Source organism: Lycorma delicatula, chromosome 6 (assembly GCF_047948215.1).
Source record: "Lycorma delicatula isolate Av1 chromosome 6, ASM4794821v1, whole genome shotgun sequence".
NCBI lineage: Eukaryota > Metazoa > Arthropoda > Insecta > Hemiptera > Fulgoridae > Lycorma > Lycorma delicatula.
The window spans coordinates 92,698,547-92,719,135 of NC_134460.1; the positions used below are offsets into that span (position 1 = coordinate 92,698,547).

At 26.4% G+C, this 20,589-nt stretch overlaps 1 protein-coding gene across 2 annotated transcripts in view; it reads right to left on the reverse strand.

Annotated features, from left to right (window-relative positions):
* crc (bZIP transcription factor crc) overlaps positions 1–20,589 on the reverse strand; it is an 85,044-nt gene that overhangs the window by 19,663 nt on the left and 44,792 nt on the right. Inside the window, exon 1 of one of the 2 annotated variants that reach the window (XM_075368102.1) lies at positions 12,017–12,314. The exons of the other annotated variant lie outside the window; for it this stretch is intronic. Coding sequence (XP_075224217.1) covers positions 12,017–12,140 — 124 coding nt within the window. The 5' untranslated portion in view covers positions 12,141–12,314. Of the gene's footprint in view, positions 1–12,016; positions 12,315–20,589 lie in introns of those variants that run through there. 2 annotated transcript variants of the gene reach the window in all.

The window sequence follows — 20,589 nt, forward strand, 5'->3', positions numbered from 1 at the left end:
CTGTATGCTATTAGGGGCTAAAAAGGGGAAAGAAATTGAATATGACTACACAACTCCTGATTTATCATATTTTTCAAGTGAACCCTGGACTTCAAAAAATACATTAATTTATTTTCTTTCATGAAATGTTCAATAATGACTTAAACTTACAAAAATTTATTATTTATAACCGAAATTAAACTTATCACAACTAACAGATCGTAAGAAAAATAACAAACTATAGAGGTTCAATGAACATATGCTAATACTGATTAGTCATACATACTCCACATTTGTTTACATAAATTTAATATGTAACTACCGATAGATATATAAATCTTTCGACACACACCAAATAACAAGGAATAATGCACAGTGTCTATCAAGTATATTAAAATAGTTTAAACTATATTAACATTATTTTAAAGGTACATAATATTATTATTGGCATTACTATTTTTTTAATGACACTGATTACTATTTTTTTTTAAATTACTTATTCATAAAAAAAAAGGAGGGATGGACATTACCAAACAAATTTTTAATAATTATTACACTGTTTTGTAAATCCAGAATGAGAAAATTTTAAAAACATTATATTATGAAATAAAAGATATGTCAAACATATATAACAGAAATAATAAATAAAAATATAGTTAAGCAAACATTAACGTAAATTACCCTTTGCACTTGAAAGGAGATCATTTCTTAACCAAACAAAGGTCAAAGGTCATTCACTGGTACCCGATAAACAAAGACAATAGACTAATATTAGCTTTAAATAAATACAATAATGCTGAGTATCCAGTAAATCAAATAAACACATTTTTATTAAACATAATGTGACAAACATAAGATAACTTCCTAATTCTCTTCAAATACAAACAAACACCAATATATGAAAAAGAAACAAATGGATTTCTTTAGCTACATATTAAATAAACTTCATTTTAACAACACAATTATAACTTTATTTTAAAGAATTCTACATTAAATTTTACTCAATATATCTTGCGGAAAAATCATAATAAAGTATGTCCCAGAATTCATTATTACTACTAACTTGTAACAGTTTCATACAGGTTAGCGAGCCATGTAAACTCTCATTCTACCTATGTTAGTTGCATTATACCTTGCCGAAGTTAGAATATGAATAACTCACTTCATAAAAATACCCTATCAAACGTGAAATTATTCTATTGCCCTATCGCATTTAAAATACCACATAAAATTAATTTCATTTAATAAATCAAACTTATTTTCAAAAACTTAAGATAAACCATTGATGAGTACCCCTTTTTCATAGCCTTTTAATAGAACGACTACTGTAAAATGTATAAAATTAAAAATAAAAAAATTTAAAAAAAATCACCTAAAAATATGTCCTACTGGCTACCCAGTAAAGATTAGATATCTAATCTTTATTAATTTTTCACACCTGCTCTTTAGTGTTTTTTGACCAATGGTTTACTGGTTGAGCATTTTTAAAAATATATATATTTTACTTGGAAATTATTTTTCTTTTTCTTTAATTAAAAAAATTACTATATTTATTTTATAAGCTCAGTAATAAAGAGTTTAGTAATGGGAAAAAGAATTATTATTATGACAAAGATGGAATTATATTAATAAAAATATGGCAAAATATTTCAGATGAATATGGTTTCAAAATTAAAGGAATTATATTATTTTTTCAGGTAAAGTTTTCAAGATAATGATTAGCTTGTAATATAAGTAACAAATTACACTAGCAGCTGCAATCTACTTATAACTTGACTATTTCAGCACTTGATTCTCCAACAGGAAGAAATATTATAGCAATTATTTTATTTATTTTTTATACTTCATCTTCATCATAATAATGTTATGAGATATTAACATTTTAATTACCCAAACATTAATGCTTCTCCAATTAAAAGCATACATTCTCTTATTAAAGCTTATCCAAACAGTTTTTTTAATCTTTAAAAATATTATTCCTAACTTAAATAGCTACTACCTGAAAATAGTTTATAACTGAAAAATTAGTCCAATAAAACCTATATCGGTGGATTTAAATAATATAATTGAAAGAATAAATTTTATAAGTTAAACTATATTACAAATACTTAATATTACTAAATACTATTGTCAAGGCATAAAAATTAACATCAAAATTATCTTAAAAATGTTATTGGTTGTTCAATTAAATTTTTTTTATGAACTTATATAAATTCTTCTGCCTTTAATATATTTTACGCAAAAACAATTAAAATTTCTGCTGAAAATTAAAATTATTTTTTGAAATTATGTTTTTTAAGATATTTTGTAAAATTACATACAATTAATGCACTAATACTCAACAAATGCATGCATTATAATCATAACCTTCCATAAAATTAAAAAAACTACATTAGTAAGAAAATATTTTAAAAATTCTGATAAGAAAATTCCTAATAAAAATTATCGACAATAAGGAAAGAAAGCCAAACCAGTAACAGATGTTTGTTTGCTGGCATCAAAATGAAGGTTAACCTGTTTGTCCTGGCTCAGTGTACTAACATAAAACAAGACTTGTTACCTAACATTAAAAAAAGAAGTCCATTAAAGATTAACCAAACACAAAAAATATGTAATGTGCATATGTGTACGCACCAAACTGCCATATTTGCTGCTTAATTTCACTGTCTCTGAATGAAAGGTGTTTTCCCCGATTCCATATAAATTTCTATTTTTTTCAGAATGCCCATTTTTAAAAAATCTTTTTGAGTTTCAGTTCCATATCAATTTTTTTTTAAATAAAATCAAAATAGATTTACTAATGTTAAACTCAAAGTTTGACAGTAATGTTAAATGCTTTAAAAAATGACCATGACGACCTTTTACAAGGTAAATCGTCCCTAAAAATAGTATAAGCCATTCTCAGCTATAATAAAACAACTGTTGGATATTTTTTGTAAAACCTATACCATAGTACCAATCATCATTTTTAAGGTGCTTGCCAAAAATACCATCTTGTTTTTCTAATTAGCAGTTTTTATTATTATGAATGAACTAACAGTCCATTACTGAATTGTCTTGGATTTTGATTTTGAATTCAGATTAAGCATTGTTAGAAGATTACAAAAATACACAAATGGCAGCGATCAGACATCGAGTTTACATAAAAATAGCACAAAATTTTGTAATAATCATTATGCAACAACAGATTTTGAGAGGTGTATGGAACATCACTAAAAAAAAACTTTGGTACAATTCCATAGAAAACACAACCAGTAGACTTAAAAAAAAAAACTGTTTTTATGTATTTTATTGAAGATTGAATCTATTTTTTTTTTTTTTTTACTAAAACATTATGGCAGAAATAACCTCCAATAAAGAGATGCCATTCTCTCTAGCTAAATTTTAAAATTATTTACAATGCAAGTTTGTATCAAGGCCAAGACCATAAAAATCTATAAGTTTCATTAAACGGATATGGCATTATGGAATCATGCCTGAACAGATCAACAGATAAATTTCAATTTTTATACATAAAGATAAGGTAATTAGAAGGCAAATAACTTTTTCAAGAATTTTAAATGTATTTCTTGGCAAAAATCCAATTGAATATAGTAAAAAATAATCTAACAAATGAAGTTTTATTGAGCAAGAGCTTTTTTTCATCTTATTTATAAAAATCATCGTTTTTATTATTATTATAGTTATTAATATTCAAAAAAAATAATTTGAATTGTCAAATAATTAATCTCAAATGGTGAAAAATAATAACAAATATATTAAAGGATTATAATTATGAAAGTGAATTAAAAAAAAAAACATAGAACACGATAAATACTTCTTATATTAAAAAATATAATTTGAAAAGAATAGCTACAATTGACTTATCTATAATTAATTACAACCAATAATTGACCAAAGATATCAAATATTACTAACCCTCCCACTACAAACATCATAAGAATAATAAAACTCAATTTATTACAGTAATTTTAAAACTTTCTTTTTCTGTTTATAATTTACTTCATAAATTAAATAAAACATAAATAAATAACTAATTGAACTTAAGAACTTCTTGTAAACCCCTAATAAAAAATAAACAAAAAAAAAATTATAAGAAATTAACATATATCTTTAAAGTATTTCTTTTAACAGTAAATTACTGAAATTTTTGAATATTTATTTTAAAAGTGAAATTATACTTTTCTACCCTTGGAAGAATTTTGTTTAATGAATATGAAGAAAATTAACTTTTTCCTTATTGATTTGAATGGTACATATTATTAAAAAAATAAAAAATTCAAATAGCACTTTAAATAGTGAAACAGTAGTTGAACGTGGCTTGAAGTAAGTTGATAAAATTTAAACTTAAGTTCCGGGATTGGATTTCCAATCTCAGAATTTTTTGGGGAGGTCAAACTTCCTTTCAAAGATTCTTGCCTCGTAATTTAGAGCAAAAGAATAAGCTTAAATAAGGCCTTTTATTCTATTTCTTATAATCAAAATGTTTCATCAATTCTTAATAAAACATTTGTTTTTACTTTTTCTATAACAATGACTTTTCGCATTTTGCATATATAGTAGCTTTTATACCCTCTCCATACTCATGAAATATAAATGCAGGGAATAAAAGAAAAATTGGATGAGTGCAACTTGGGTTTCAAAATAATCTAATTAGCCTAACTGTTACAGCATAAAAACATATTTGAAGCTTTTAAAATAAACATTATCTTAACTATTATTGTTTTCAAATAAAAGAAATTATTCTTATACTGGAGGTTTATCAACTTTTGGTTTTCTTGCACATGGTGAAATAATTTCCTTCTGGTTTTAAAGGAATTTCTCTTTCCATACGACCAAACTATACACATTATTATATTATTGGCTAATTATATAATATAAACTTATTCAGCCACTCCACAAAGTACAAAATTAAAGAACATTCTTACCTTACTTTTTTTGATTAAAGTGCTTTCAGCCAGAAGTCCACCTTCAGTAGGTTTTTTAATTTTTTTCTTTTTTACATTTACACATTAAAATAAATATAATACACGTTCAAATTTATACAACAAATATTTGTCGTCAATAAAATTTTTTTTTTAAACTTCCTTTTAACAAAAAATATTGACTGAACAAATATTCGCTCTGTAAATTGTAATGTATTATATGTGTTCTAATTTGTAAATGATAAAAGAGAAAATTTAAAAAAACATTACTGAAGATGGGCTTATGCCCAAAAGTACTTTAATGAAAAGAAAAAAAAGTAAGGTAAATGTTCTTTAATTATGCACTTTGTGGAGTGGCTGAATAAGTTTACATTACATAATTACCTACAATTTACATAGAGGAAATATGGACAACAAAAAAAAAATAATTTAAATAAATTAATATTATATTATTATTCATTCACAATTAAAGCACCACTGAAATAATGATCTACTCAAAAGAAGTCAAGTAACCAAGACATTCATTCTAAAAATACAGACACTTATTCATACAGATCTTTATTGATTAGAAAATATCACTCAATACATAATTTATAGTAATACCAATAGAAAATATTGCCACTCAAAGCTAATGAAATGAATGTCATTACATTAGCTTTCATCAAAAGTGATCATCACCAAGATCACTTTTAATTGCAACGAGTAAAATTTCAAGAACTATAATATTTTTCCTAGATGCTTATGTGCCAAACACTCAATCATACAGTGTTCAATAATTAAATTTGGGTGGCAGTAAGCATTTCTATCAAATTCTTTCCACCCAACTGCAGTAAATTTTCATGGTTGACCTCTTTCATCAGAAATGTTATCTGTTTCAGGCCAAGTTTATTTTACTATAGAACCATATATGTACTGATGGATATGTAATCAGAATAGCAAAGTTGTGAGTTATAAAACCTAACAAGCTTTGAATAAACCATTTATCTGGAAAACCACACAATTGAAAAACTAAAGATCTCTAAAAACAATTATCCTCTGATCTTTTTTTCTAAGAGAAATTATCATGGGTTTATTAATAAATAAACTAACAAACTATATTGAAAGGTTAAAAGAAAAGCAAACAACAAGAAAACAAAACTTAATTTTTGAATAATTTTGAGATAAAATTTCTGTTTAAGTATTTCCTTTTTCCACATACTTTTGAAGGATTTATACTTGTTAAATTTTAAAAATTGCTTTTTTTTAATTTAATGACCTTGGAGATTCTAAATGTATTGGAGACAAAGATGAAATAGCAGAAAAAATAGACAGTATTGCAGGTGGAAAAATAGGATTGCAGGAATCAAATCCAAAACCAGCTAAATCTTAGAAGCCAACATTTTAATTACTATACAGCTGTCAGGCCAAATAACTCTGTACACTACACAACTGAAAGCAAATGATCTAACTACATTTCCATCACTTCAAAAACAGCCAAGAAGCTCTAAAGCAAACATAATGAACACTACAAATGTATCTTTTGATAAATGTGTTATCACTTTCACATTTTTTGTATGATAGTAAACAGTTTGTAATACATATTTTGTTATATAAATCTGTAAAAATGCAAGTCCCACAAAATAACACCCCAATTGTAAAACTTGCATTGGATGTGTGAATTTATTATTATTCTGTACGTTTTTAAGATGATTTATACAATATGAAGGTTTGACAAAAGTTTAAAAATGTATTTTTAACATAAATAAAAAATTCACTATACATTGCAAGCTACTCTTAGAAAATAACTAAATGAGATAAATTCAAAATAGAACTTAAAATTAGGTTCTGTAAATTCTTTTTAAGAAAACTGTTATGAAGGATAGTCAAATCTTCAAAAATATAACTACTAGGACAAAATAAATGATCTATAAATGAACAGAAAAATTTTCAACATGACTTGATGCCACGTGCAACGGTGAAGTTGTTTTATTCAGTTCAAGGTTAACAACAAATGAAGCCTGGTGTTTAACTATTTGTTAGGGATCATTTGATACATTATGATTTTGGCTACCATATTTAATGAATGTATAAACAGCTGACAAATTATTTACAGACATTTAAAAAAACAGTTGAAGTAAGAAAATAAACTATTTTCTTCAGTATTGAATTTAAAAATTTCCATTCAATATTAAAATCCAATTCGATTATTTTTTTTAATTTCTTAATATATATGAATTATCAAACTAACACAAATAAAAACGATAAAATAAAATATTAAAAAGTAATGAAACATATTCTATTATGAACAATTAAGCTCCAAATAATCATTGTATCTCTTAATACAATATTGTAAAATAACAGAATTTTAAATAATTAATTAAATAATTTGAATTAAGGTTATGTTTATTTTATCTCTTGCTAAATGTTTTTATTGGGCTTTACGAAGTAATCTTAAAAGATTTGATGGCCTTAAACATCATGATAATGGTATGTAACATTTATTTAATGAAAACAATAATTACACCCAATCTTGCCTAAAATAAATAATAAAAATGCTATGAAATTTAATATTCACTGATAACTAATAAAACCAGATATAAACAGTAATAACTGCTTAATTAAATTATATGTGATGAACATTTGGATAACTTCAGACATTGAAGTAACACCGCTAATGTAATTGGTATTGGCAGTACTAAAAATACTAGAACTAAAATATTTTAAAACACTAGGGTAAATAATCCATTTTCATTTATTAGATATGTAATTAAGAGTAAAAGCAAACAATACAAATGCATCTGGTTGTATTTTATACTAATTAAGAGTTAAGAAATCACACAATATTTAATAGACTGACATCTATACCATGTCTGTAATTTTTTTTTATAAAAAAAATTACAGACATAACTACATTCTCTTGAATTGTAAATAAGCAAATAAGCTAGTTCCATGATTGCATTTTTAGCAGATACAATACTGATTGTACATGTTAATACAAACAAAGTTAGCAGGATTTGATACACAGAATCATTTGATTAAAATTTAAGGAAAAAATTAAGTTCTTATGCAAACATAGTCAACACAATGTTTCTTGGATCCTGTTCTTCCAAAGACTAACATATTCTCTATAGACTGATTTTTCTAACCTTCCAGTCTTCTATTTTTCAAAACTCTAATCCTTTTTCTCCTAAACAGATGCTACGAATGTAGCTCAACCAACACAGAAACACTGGTCTGGTAACCAACTGTACTTTCTTGTTAAAGTGTGATGGGGTAAGAGCTATGTTTGTAAGCTTACAGAAATTCACGCACATCCTGTTCCAAGGATTTCACTGTACTACAAATGCCTTAAGGGAAACCTATCTTTCAATTCTTCTTATTACATAAATTGAAACGTATTTCTCCTGCAAACCTATATACCTATATAGAACTACAGTGAAATATAAATATATTAGATGTAAAATGTTGTTTATAATCAAACCTTTACAACATTTTTCTAACAGAATTTAAAAATATCGACAAACAGAAAGGTAATTGTAACTGGTGAAAGGTATGGTAACTGTTTTTTGGGTCACAAAAGGGCCTATATTGGAAGACTTCATGTAAAAGGAGACTACGATTAATACTGCAAATTACAATAAAATGTTGGTTAAAAGCTGAAGCCAGCAATTTGGAATAATGCCTAACTATATTGTTGAAAAAAATGTTGTTACATGACAATGCTCGCCTGCCCACAGTTTGCCACACCATTCAAACTATCAACAAGTTGAATTTTGAGGTACTGGAATACCTTCTCTACACCTAGATCTTGCTCTCTCAGACTTTCATCTGTTAGGGCCCCTCAAGAATGTTTTGCAAGGTCATCAATTTTCCAGACTTAGACGTTCAGGAAGCAGTGCAAGTGTTTCACAACCACTTGAAAACATTCTTCTTGGAAGAAATATGAAAGCATGTGGACCACTGGACCAAGTGCACTAACAAGGAAAGTGACTTATGTAGAAAAATTATGTAAATGTTGAACCCCTACCTATCTGTAAATAAATTGTAGAAGGAAAAGTGTAGCTAATTTTTGGCTCACCCTCATATATACCAATGAAAGTTTTTGCAGAAAAATATATGTGTGTACGTGTGCATGTGCTTGTGCATGTGTGTGTATATATATATATATATATATATATATATATACATATCATAAAATTTCCTCTTGGGGAAGTATTTTTTCAACACAAGTGACATTGAAACTGGTCAACCAACATTATTACTCAGCAATGCACTAGGAAATAACTAGCACACTTACTTCTACCAACATAACTATATTAAAAAAAAAAAAATAACAAGTATTAAAAGGAAAAAGATCATTCACTTAATCAATTTATTAAGAACATTGTTGGCATATTTTATAATAAAAATAACTGTCATTTTCTTGAAATTCCATTATGATCAATTTCAATAAAAATTACATAAAAAATTGTTCTACTTGAAAAAACTGAGATTTTATTATATATAGATTTATAAAACGAAACAATACAAGTGATTGTTTGATAAGCAACACTGCTATAAAAATAATAAGTAAAAGGAGACCCACAAGGCCATGAAATATTAGAATAAAATCATAAATAAAAATAAAACAAAACAGCTACAACATTTTTTATTTTTTATTTTACACATAACTCAATTAATTTTGATATTTATCTCAAATTGCAACCTATTATTCTCATACAAAAAAAAAAATAAATAAAATTTATCAATAATTAAACAACTTTAACACACTTTAGCACACCTAGAAATTAAAAAATTCCAGAGTTCCAGAAAAAACAGTTAAATATACTCTATTACAGCTCGACAGATGGGGGGGAACATCATGGGGTACAGATGATTACTGTGGTCAAGACAAGCGGCAGCGGTTTTCCCATTTAATGATCAATAAAGTATATATTTATTTAAGTAAATATTTATTTTTTTAAATACAAAGGAAAAGTGGAAGTGTCCTGCCATCTTCAGAAGCATAAATATTCTAAAATACAATACTGTAACACTGGGGTAGCTGAAAGAAAAAGCTTACCACAAAATATGTCAGAAGAAAAAAGATATTTTGAAAGCTTAATGTAACGCACAGGAAAATGACAACTATCACAAGAAATAGGAGTAAAAATCCTCAAGGAAGTATAACATTTTTAAATAATCTGATAATTGATTTAAAGTTTACAAAGCAATAAAGTTAGTTTATCATAAAAAAAAAAGATAAAACTAACAGTTAGGAGTTGAACACTGATACCTTTTTTTTCCTGTTTAGCCTCCAGGAAAGAAGTATGTATAAATAATAACAGAAATTATGAATGTTTAATGTTTTACTGAAATGTATATATAGCAAGAAATAATGAGAGACCTGATTTTATTTTTAAATTTAAAAAAGAATCCTTTAAGAAATATAAGATGATACTTATGAACAAATTATTATTCCATAAAAACATTTATCTGATAGTTCTTTCAAATATCAAGTTGTATATGACTTTTTTTCTTCTTTCCTGTCTAGCCTCCGGGAATCACCGTCAGGTATTACTTCAGAGGATGAATGAAAATATGTATGAGTGTAAGTGTAGTCTTGTACAGTCTCAGGTCAACCATTTCTGAGATGTGTGGTTAATTGAAACCCAACCACCAAAGAACATCGATATCCACTATCTAGTATTCAAATCCAAGTAAAATTAATTGCCTTTACTAGGATCTGAACCTTGGAACTCTCAGCTTCAAAATCAGCTGATTTGCAATGACAAGTTTACCACTAGACCAACCAGGTGGGGTTACTACTGTATAGTCAAAAAAAAATATCCCAGCCGATAGGATTAGCTCAAGTAGCACCCACTAAATACCAATTTTGAATTTGTACAATTACTGTAATAACCTGGTAAACATTATTCATTTTTTCCTTTTTATTTTCTACATATTCTATGCTAATAAACTGAAGTTTATATAAAAAATACTCATTAAAATTACATTTAATGTTATTCTCAATGAATAACAGATAAGGGACTTTAAGAAAGGCATTTTATGAAAGAATCCTATAACTCGTAAAAAAATATAGAAACCGCAAAAAACGAGCAATTTAACACAACAGAATTAACAGAGAATACATATCTCAAAAATATAAATTTTGAAAATCTGATTAGACGATATATTAAGTGAAGATATGAAAGGATACGTTAAGAAAGTATTTTTAATGAAAAAAGTAAAGGAGCTAAACAAAGGATGAAGATTGACAGATTGAACTGACTAGAAGGTGAAAACAGAAAGCCATTTATATAATGTGAGAACTGTTCAAATGGAAATTACAATATCTATATGATATGAAATTCTAAGGACAAATAGCCTGGACAAATAGTTCTGACATATTTACAATAATATACTTAAATGGAATTGTTCATGAAAGGTGAATTTTACAAGTTAGGAGGTATAAAAAAAATGTTATTTTTTATTCTAAAATATGCAATAAGATTTTATTTTTTATGGACTGCAGATATGAAATCTCAACAATGTGATCTGCCTCTACAAACAAAAACTATATCCAATATTAATTAATTTTTACCTTTTTTCCTTCTGTTTTTAATGTTAAACATATGTACTTGTATAATTAATACAAAAAAAAAGGAATAAAACTATTTTTTTAGTTTTACATATTTTTATAAATAAGGTTACCACAACCACTGTATTGTTTTTTTTAATTTAGGGAAAAGATAAAACAATAAAATTAGATAATACTCTCATTTACAAAAACTACTAATTAAAATAAATTACATTAAATGGATCAATAAATTATTTCTAAAGAAGATATAATATTGGCTTACTTTAATGTAACTTTTGAGACAGAAATTTGCAATTTCAGGTCACAGACACCTACAGGATTTTAAAAGAAAAGGGTGCTAAAAACAATTAAACTAGATTTAGATAATCGTACAACCTGTATAAAGAATTTAACTCTATAGTTTTGTCATTTTGTTTTTTTTATTTTAAGACAAGCATAAAGTGTTAGTTTCCATATTATTAATTTTACTACTTTTTTTTAAGCAGAAATTCTTAATATAAACATACTTATCTTAAAAATTAACAGAAAACAAATGCACACATATGAAACATACCAAGATTAGGCTGTGTACGTCGGTTCAAAGCTTGTAACGGAGAATATATATTACTACAACTATTATTATCATTAATATGGTAAAAGTTTTGTTCAGCGATCGCCTGAGTTAACACACTAAACATACTGATTTTTTTAAACAAAAAGTCATAAAACCCAGACGATTCAAAGTAAACAAATTCACCTTCTTTTTACTAATTTTTGAGAATTTACAATTATTTGCTGGCTCCACATATAGTGATAATTACACTTCATACTACAGTTTCGGCACATTTGCACACATCTAGCTTGAATATTAAACAGGCTAGTATAAAATATATTTATAAAAAAAATAGTTGTCAAACAGTGGCACTACAAGAAGACACAATGCACACCATCACGTGGTTAATAGTTGTACTGAGAAAAGTATCATTAACCAAGCAGCAGCGGCTGCAGTAGTTCCCCCCACCAAACACTATCTAGTGCTGCTGGTGTCACTTCTGCTGCTGCCACTGGTACACTTGTCGATTAGTCCCCACCACTACAAATATATAATGGTTCCACATAACTCCCTTGATATCATTACAATATAAAATGCCTCAGGGCCACATTCCATAAAATGTCTCATATGTCCTCATTTTAAATGTTTGCAAATATACTAACAAACGATAAATTGCTAAATAACAATTACCAAAAATATTATAATTATCATATCTTGTCTTATCTATTTAGTTCACATTTGTATACCATGAAAATATTTGTCTAATAAAACCTTTTCAATATTACTTTAATAATTATGATTAATTAACTTCCAGATTAATGATCACGACATACATGTTGCTAACAAATCGCAGGCATAGATTAACAACATGCACAAGAGCTGAATGAAATTTAACACATTTAATTATCAGTTTACAAATATGCTAATAAATAAACAAAAAAAAAAAAAGAAAGAAAGGGAGTTAATTTTCATAAACACATACAAAAAAAAAAAAAAAAAAAAAAAAAAAAAAACAGAAATCCTAACAAAATAAATAAAGATACCTTCAAAGGATCTTAACTTTAAATAATCCTTCAAAGGATTATCTTTTCAAGAGTTTTAAAGAAAAAAAATTGTAAAATATATTCATCAGCAGTATAATAAAAGCACCATACATCAGGTTTTTCTAAAACAATCAAACTATCTTTTCTTACAATAATTATTTCGGTTTATTTGATTTAATTCAGAATATACAATAAAGTGGAAAAAAATAATAAAAATCGACACACTTTCATAGTCAAACTACTGATTAAATTTCAGTCATATGTACACGTATGTTAGATATATAATTATTATTAAAAATGATAAAATTAAGTTTATCACAGCTACTGGTCAGAGTTCATCAAGCTTTAAAAAATAAAATAAAATTGAACTATCGTATAAATGTGTAATAATAGATAAGTAAAATAAAATAAAAATTAATTTTTATGGATAAAGACAAATCTTTATTTAAAAAAGGGCAATATTACAAAAACAGCACAAATTTTCAATCAAAAATGTAATAATATTACATGTCTGAACAATTCATTTTATTACAAATGACAAACTCATCATAAAAATTCTCAAAATTGTTAAATTTTTGGAAAATAACAAAGACCTAGACACCATCTCTTATCAGAGTTTAAGAGCAAACAGCAAATATGGAAAGAAAATAGATCCTATCTTTCAATAAAGAAAAAAGTATAACCCCAAATGAAATCTCATAAAGTGATGCTTCCAATTTCTTGTTATGTTAATATCCAACTTTGCAATGAAGGGGAGGAAGAAACGTACATGACAGAATTCTGAAAATAAAAGTCTTTAATTCTGGAGAACAGTGTTACTTACACAAAGAATTTTTCAAAATAACACTTCCAGCATCTACAAAAGCAAAACTTGAAACCTCAATAACAATAAACTAGGAGATTCTACGAAATTCACCTGATGGGTCTGACCTTACTCGTTTTATATTTGGCCATATCGAATCAAGTTTTTACAACAGAAAATAGAATCCCAAATTGGTGGCTCTGACTTTATAACAAATTCCTTTCTGCTACTATAAAAAAAGAAAACCACTGTGAAAAGTGTATTAACTGCTCATCAGGATTATGAATAAAAAAGGTTTTTATCAATACATAATAATGAATAATAGCTTTTCTTTTTTTGTAAAAAATCTATAAATATTTTACATTGAATAGAAATGTTTTTCATATTTTAAATCTAGAAATCAAATGAAAAAATTGGTTGAACAACAAAACTGTTATTGTTTGAAGCAATATTTAACATCACAGTACAATAGTGACCCAGAATATCTAATACTTAAATATCTTTTAATTCAAAAAATTGTGTTGTCAAAATAACTTTTCTTGGTTTTTCCTTCTTTAAAGTTTACAATTTTTAAAAAAATCATTCAAATATATATATGAAGCTTTTATTTAATAGTGAAAAATGTAGTGTTATGGTGCAGCAGAGATGAGCAACGAACCCACCGGGTTGGTCTAGTGGTGAACGCGTCTTCCCAAATCAGCTGATTTGGAAGTCGAGAGTTCCAGCGTTCAAGTTCTAGTAAAGCCAGTTATTTTTACATGGATTTGAATACTAGATCGTGGATACCGGTGTTCTTTGGTGGTTGGGTTTTCAATTAACCATACATCTCAAGAATGGTCGAACTGAGAATGTACAAGACTGCAGGAGCGGTTGAACTGAGAATGTACAAGACTATACTTCATTTACACTCATACATATCATCCTCATTCATCCTCTGAAGAATTATATAAATGTTAGTTACCGGAGGCTAAACAGGAAAGAAAGAAGAAGACATGAGCAACGAATGATGAATGGTTTAGCTGAAAGCAACTGTTATGGTTACATTTATGTTCCCCATCAAAAATAATATAAACTCTTACTTGGTTATAAGCTTAATGTAACATTTTACTGTTTCATTTTCTGCTGAATGCTTTTAATGTGGCCTGAACCTTGTTTTTGTAATTAGCACATGTGCGCGCGCACGTTAATTACAGGAAATTACAGAAAATTACACAGGAATTACACGCGCACGCACACACACGCACGCACACACACACACACACACACACACACACTTTTTTTTATATAAAATCTGCTTTTATTTTAAATTTTTCAAGTTTATAAAACTTAAAAAAATACAAAAAAAATACATGAAATAGTTGCAGTAAAAATAAAAATATAAAAAGTAATTAATAAAATAGTTGGAAGAATCAGAATTGAATCAATAACCGAAAACCAATATTTAATTTATTCAATAGCAATAGATTAGCTGAATAATATCAGAATTCTATAAAAATACTTAAAAGAAAAATTTAGGTTACATTTAAAAGTTCATCAAACAAAAAATTAATAAATATTAAAAATATTATAAATTACTTTAAAGATTAACTTTGAAAAGTTTTTCAAAGTTTTAACTGAAACTTTGAAATTTAGAAATGATTCAGGATTTGGAGATTCAAGGTTTTTTGTGAAATTTACAATTAAAGTGGTCTAATTTTTCTGTTTAGCCTGCGGAACCACCGTAAGGTGATATATTCAAAGGATTCATACCAGAGGATGATATGTTTGAATGTAAATGAAGTGTAATCTTGTACAGTCTCAAGTCAACTGTTCCTGAGATGTGTGGTTAATTGAAACCCAACCACCAAAGAACACTGGTATCCACGATCTAGTATTGAAATCCGTATAAAAGTAACTGTGTTTACTAGGATTACCTTAGAATTCTCGACTTTGAAATCAGCTAATTTGCAATGACAAGTTAACCACTAAACCAGCCTGGCAGGCTAATTAAAATGGTCTGACACATGACATGAATCAGATTTCCTTTTGTTGTTCATAGCATAATTTATCGACTTTCCCCACATCCACAAAAGAAAAATATAGCCATGACTTACTATTAGTTAATTTATTTCCAATTCTTACATTTTACAAAACAATTGTTCAATTAAGATAAAAAAATTAATTTAGCTTTTAAAATTTAAGTTTCAACAGTAGTATATCAATGCTTTAATTTTTATAGCAATTTGATACTTATCACTTTTTTATAATATTCCTGGACATATTCACACAACTTGTGGTTAATTTTAAATATTAGACTTTTTAAAAAAAGAAATTTTTCTATTTAAGTAATGTTAGCAAGAGCAACAAACATCAAATACTGGACAAATAAAAATGTCTTGAAAACTACAACTAGTCAATTTCTTTCAAATTTTACTTCAAAATTTATTATATTTCCTAGATATTTATTCAGTTATAATTTGTTTGTTGTATATTTTTTTACTGAAATAAAAAGATCTTTAATTAAAAGAGAAAAACGTTTTCTTCACCAAAGAGTATAATGATAGCAATAGTACTTTCTTGAGGAAATAATAAGATTAAAATTTATCAAAAACAAACAACAGATAAAAACAAGCTTAAAAATTAAAAACATTAGAAATTACATAACATCAACCAGATTCATCAAGGTAAATCACTATGTTAATTCCAATGGTTAGGAAGAATACTGTACTGTTGCTCCTACTAATAAACAACCATGCTTTTAAGTGTATAAGAAAACAGTGATTGTCATTAAAATGAACAAAATCACACATTTAAACCCAGATCTCACAAAACAAAACTTTTTTTAATTTAAAAAACCACCATTTGTTTTCAAAGAGTTTATAAATATAGTGTAAAACAAAATGCAAAGATTAATTTTTAAGGCGGCTGAAAAACAATGCCACAAAACTGAAAAACACAGCAAAAACAAAGTTATTCATAATTTGTACAGGAATTAGATATAAAATAAGAAAAAAACAAAGGTATGCAACCAGTGTAGCCTGCTCCTTTACATCTTGATTTGTACAGTAAAGAGAAATGAATTAACTTAAAAAAGCATTTAATAATGTATTATTTCAAACAATAATAAAAAAAGTAAAAGGTAAATGATGCTTTGTTTTGGTTAAAACTTGAAATGCGTTTTAAAAGAACTCAATGAGCTACTAAGGAAGAAATTCAATTTGAAAATAAACAGAAGTAAAGAAATGCATTAAAAAGTAAGATAACGATGATTGAAATATTTAAGTACAACAAAATATACTAGAAATATCAGAATTCTGCAACTTAAAAAAGAAAATTAAATTTAAAAAAATATTCAAAAGAAGATTTCAAAAAACAAAAGAATCTTTTACAAATAAGAAATCTGCCGACATTAAACATAGGAATTACTAATTCTTCATGAAAACTTTGGATAAAGAGGTGCGCTAGGAAACAAATAAAGGTTTTTTATATGGTGTCATAGAAGAATGTCATATCAAAATTCATTTTAGTTAAATGACTAAAGAAAATCTAGACAGTGAGAATAAAATGTTGAAGCAATATTCAAGTACTAAGGAAGAATGTGTACAATCAACTGAAGGATATTTATAATGTTTAGACCTACAATGAAAAATAATTAATTAGTTAAATAAAAATTTAGACAACCTAAGATTTCTACAAATTTCCTGGAAATTCATGTTACACTACTCCAGATGGTACAGAAAAACAATGGTTTTTTTTGTGGCTGACAAGAATTTAGTCACTATGGAAATTAGTAATGTTTACACACTATTAATATTTTATGAATACAGTAATCAATATTCCAAATTACTTTTTAACTTCATGGAACATTTTTTTTGACGACTAAATAAATGTTCACATCATATTTTCCAGTATTTTTGGCAACCTGAAATAAATTTCAGATTTCTAGTGACATGTTTTAATAGAATTTCTGGTGAAACATATCACCAAAAAGTGTTTCAAGAAAATCAAAAAAAAAAAAAAACAAAAAAAAGAAAATTTAGAGCTAAATAATACTTTAAAATTTTAATTACCACAAATCTATCGACACTGCAGAGAAGACTGTACAATTGTCCATTAATAACAATTATTTTAAATAATCAAAACATTTAGAAAAATAATTTAAAATACTTTTATTTTAATTTAGCAAAACTAATTTTAATAATTTTAAAGAATCACCTTTTCTATTCATAGCTACTGAGATAAAATACAAATGAACAATAAAATACATTAGAAACTATATATACAACTCTAAATAAATATACTTTTTTTTACAGAGAACATTATCAATGAGGAGCAAGACCTCTTGTAGAAAAACAATATTAATAATATTAAAAAAAAAGTTTAACAAATAAAAGCAGGTTAACATAGCAGTTAATTCAAATTATCATAAATAAATAAGTTAATTGCAAACAAGTAATAAACATCCTACGATAAAAATAAATTTATTTTTCACAAAAAATTTATTAATACTATATATATGTAATACATGACACATGTTAAGGTCTAGGATCGGTGCAGACAAACAACTATTAAACTGAAGCTGACCCTGTACAGTGATAACATGATAACTATCAAAGGTTACAAAATGTTGAAAAAATAAACGTTTTCAGATATAGTTTTCATCCCATTTCATGATAGACACCTTTGATAATGTTTTAAATCTATAACACATAAATATAACATAAAATCACTCTATACTTTCCTATTTTGTTTTAAAAAGGAAAACTTAGTTTCATTTATAATCTATTTATTTTGTTTTTGCACTTCAGATAAAAGGTTTTTATCTATTATCAAATGATTATATTTGATATACATGATTTTTTCACAACATACAACGTTTAACGTTTTAGTAAGACAATGAAATACTAAGTAACATTTTACAACAATCCAGATACCAAACTTAAAATAATATCCTATGTTACTTTATAGAACATTGTAGACGACTGTGTCATTAAACATCAAAGACTTTAGATGATACAAAGCAATGGCTAACTTTCTAAATAATTGAAGATATGCTTTCTTTAATTCTGTGTTAAGACCACGAGCCAGTCTTTCCTTAGTGCCATTACAAATTTTGCTAACGAGTAAACAAAATATTTATTAAAATTAATTACAGCAGTATTTCATTTTCTGTTTCAACATAGATATTCCTTGAGTACTTCTGCAAAGATATCTGCTTCTTCAAATTGAACTGTTTTAAAATAATTAAAAATATAATTAATATTTTAAAACTGCAGACAGTACTTTACAGTATCAGTAGAAGAAATAAAAACTATTCTGCTATGCTGGTAGATAATGAAACTATTATTCTGGTGCTATTATGAATTTTTAATAATTTCAATTTATTATTTCCAGAATCAGTAGTTATCTTTAAATTTTGCTTGTTCATAAAACTGTGATTATTAATGCAGATTCTGGTGGCGGAATGGCAGTGTCTCAGACTTCCACCCAGAAGGTTCTGAGTTAAAATCCCAGTCAGACAAGGCATTTTTCAAACACTAAAGAATTTTCACACTATATACCTACACATAACTGTCAAACCATAAAAAGTTTCATCAAAAAAAAAAATTTAATATAAAAAATAAGTAAACCGAACACCTAATTTATTTTTAAATGTGGTACCAACAGATTAAAACAGCAGCAGAATAATTCATTTTATTCCAGTAACTGTGACAGTAAACATCAACTTAAACAACTTAAAAATTTGAATAACTTTCAATTTTAATTAATTCATTATAAAAAATTCATTTTGAAGAAACTGAGATCACACCTGAAGTACTCAACAGAAAAAGAAGTTAATGAGAATTTATTAATGTATGGTATCCTGCAGCTAGGATGCAGTTTGTGAAAACTATTCATTAAAATAAACATTTTTTTCAGATAGTATATATTATTTTTTGTAGATTATGTTACAATGGGTAAGTGCAAGTAAGTGTAAAACTGGGTAAGATAAAAAAGGAATCTCAAAAATTTAAATATCTATAATATAGGAACTTATTAATAAAAAGCACCACAATGAGAAATAGTCACAAGTCTATCAACATTTAAAAATAATGGTAAAGTAAATTGCTGATCTCGGTGGCAAAGTGGAAGCGACTCAGCCTTTCAACCGAAGTTCCCCAGGTTCAAATCCCAGTCTGGAATTATTGCATTTTCATATGCTACAAAATTCTATTTCCTTATTTCTACATAAAAGCTTCAAAGCTTCAGTAATGAGTTCATAAAAACAAAAAAAAATAAAAATATTCAATATATATACACACACATACTACCACACATGGATATACTATATACTATCCATATATATATATATAAATGGAATATTTTATTTTTGACTACATATTTTTATATCATGTTGACAATTTTATGTTTGAGTTTCATGTGCAATTTTCTTATTAATTGACGATAAGAGAAACCCTCGAAAGCACTAAGCATTAAATGAAAAAACAATAAGCATAAGGTAAGAGGTATTATTGAATTTTGTACTGTTAGTGGAAAATTGAGTTATACTTTTGTCTTGGACATAATTAGAACAGAGGTGAATATGAACAGATACAATAACAAGAAAAGAGAACTGATTTTGCTAAGTTAATTATATATTTAAAATAAATGCAAAATAATTTTAAGGTGTTAATTAAATTATTTGAATATATACTACTCATACATAAGGATACAGAAATTCAAGAGTTCTTTCTTTTTTATAGAGTTCTTTCTTTTTTATAAACTGTTTA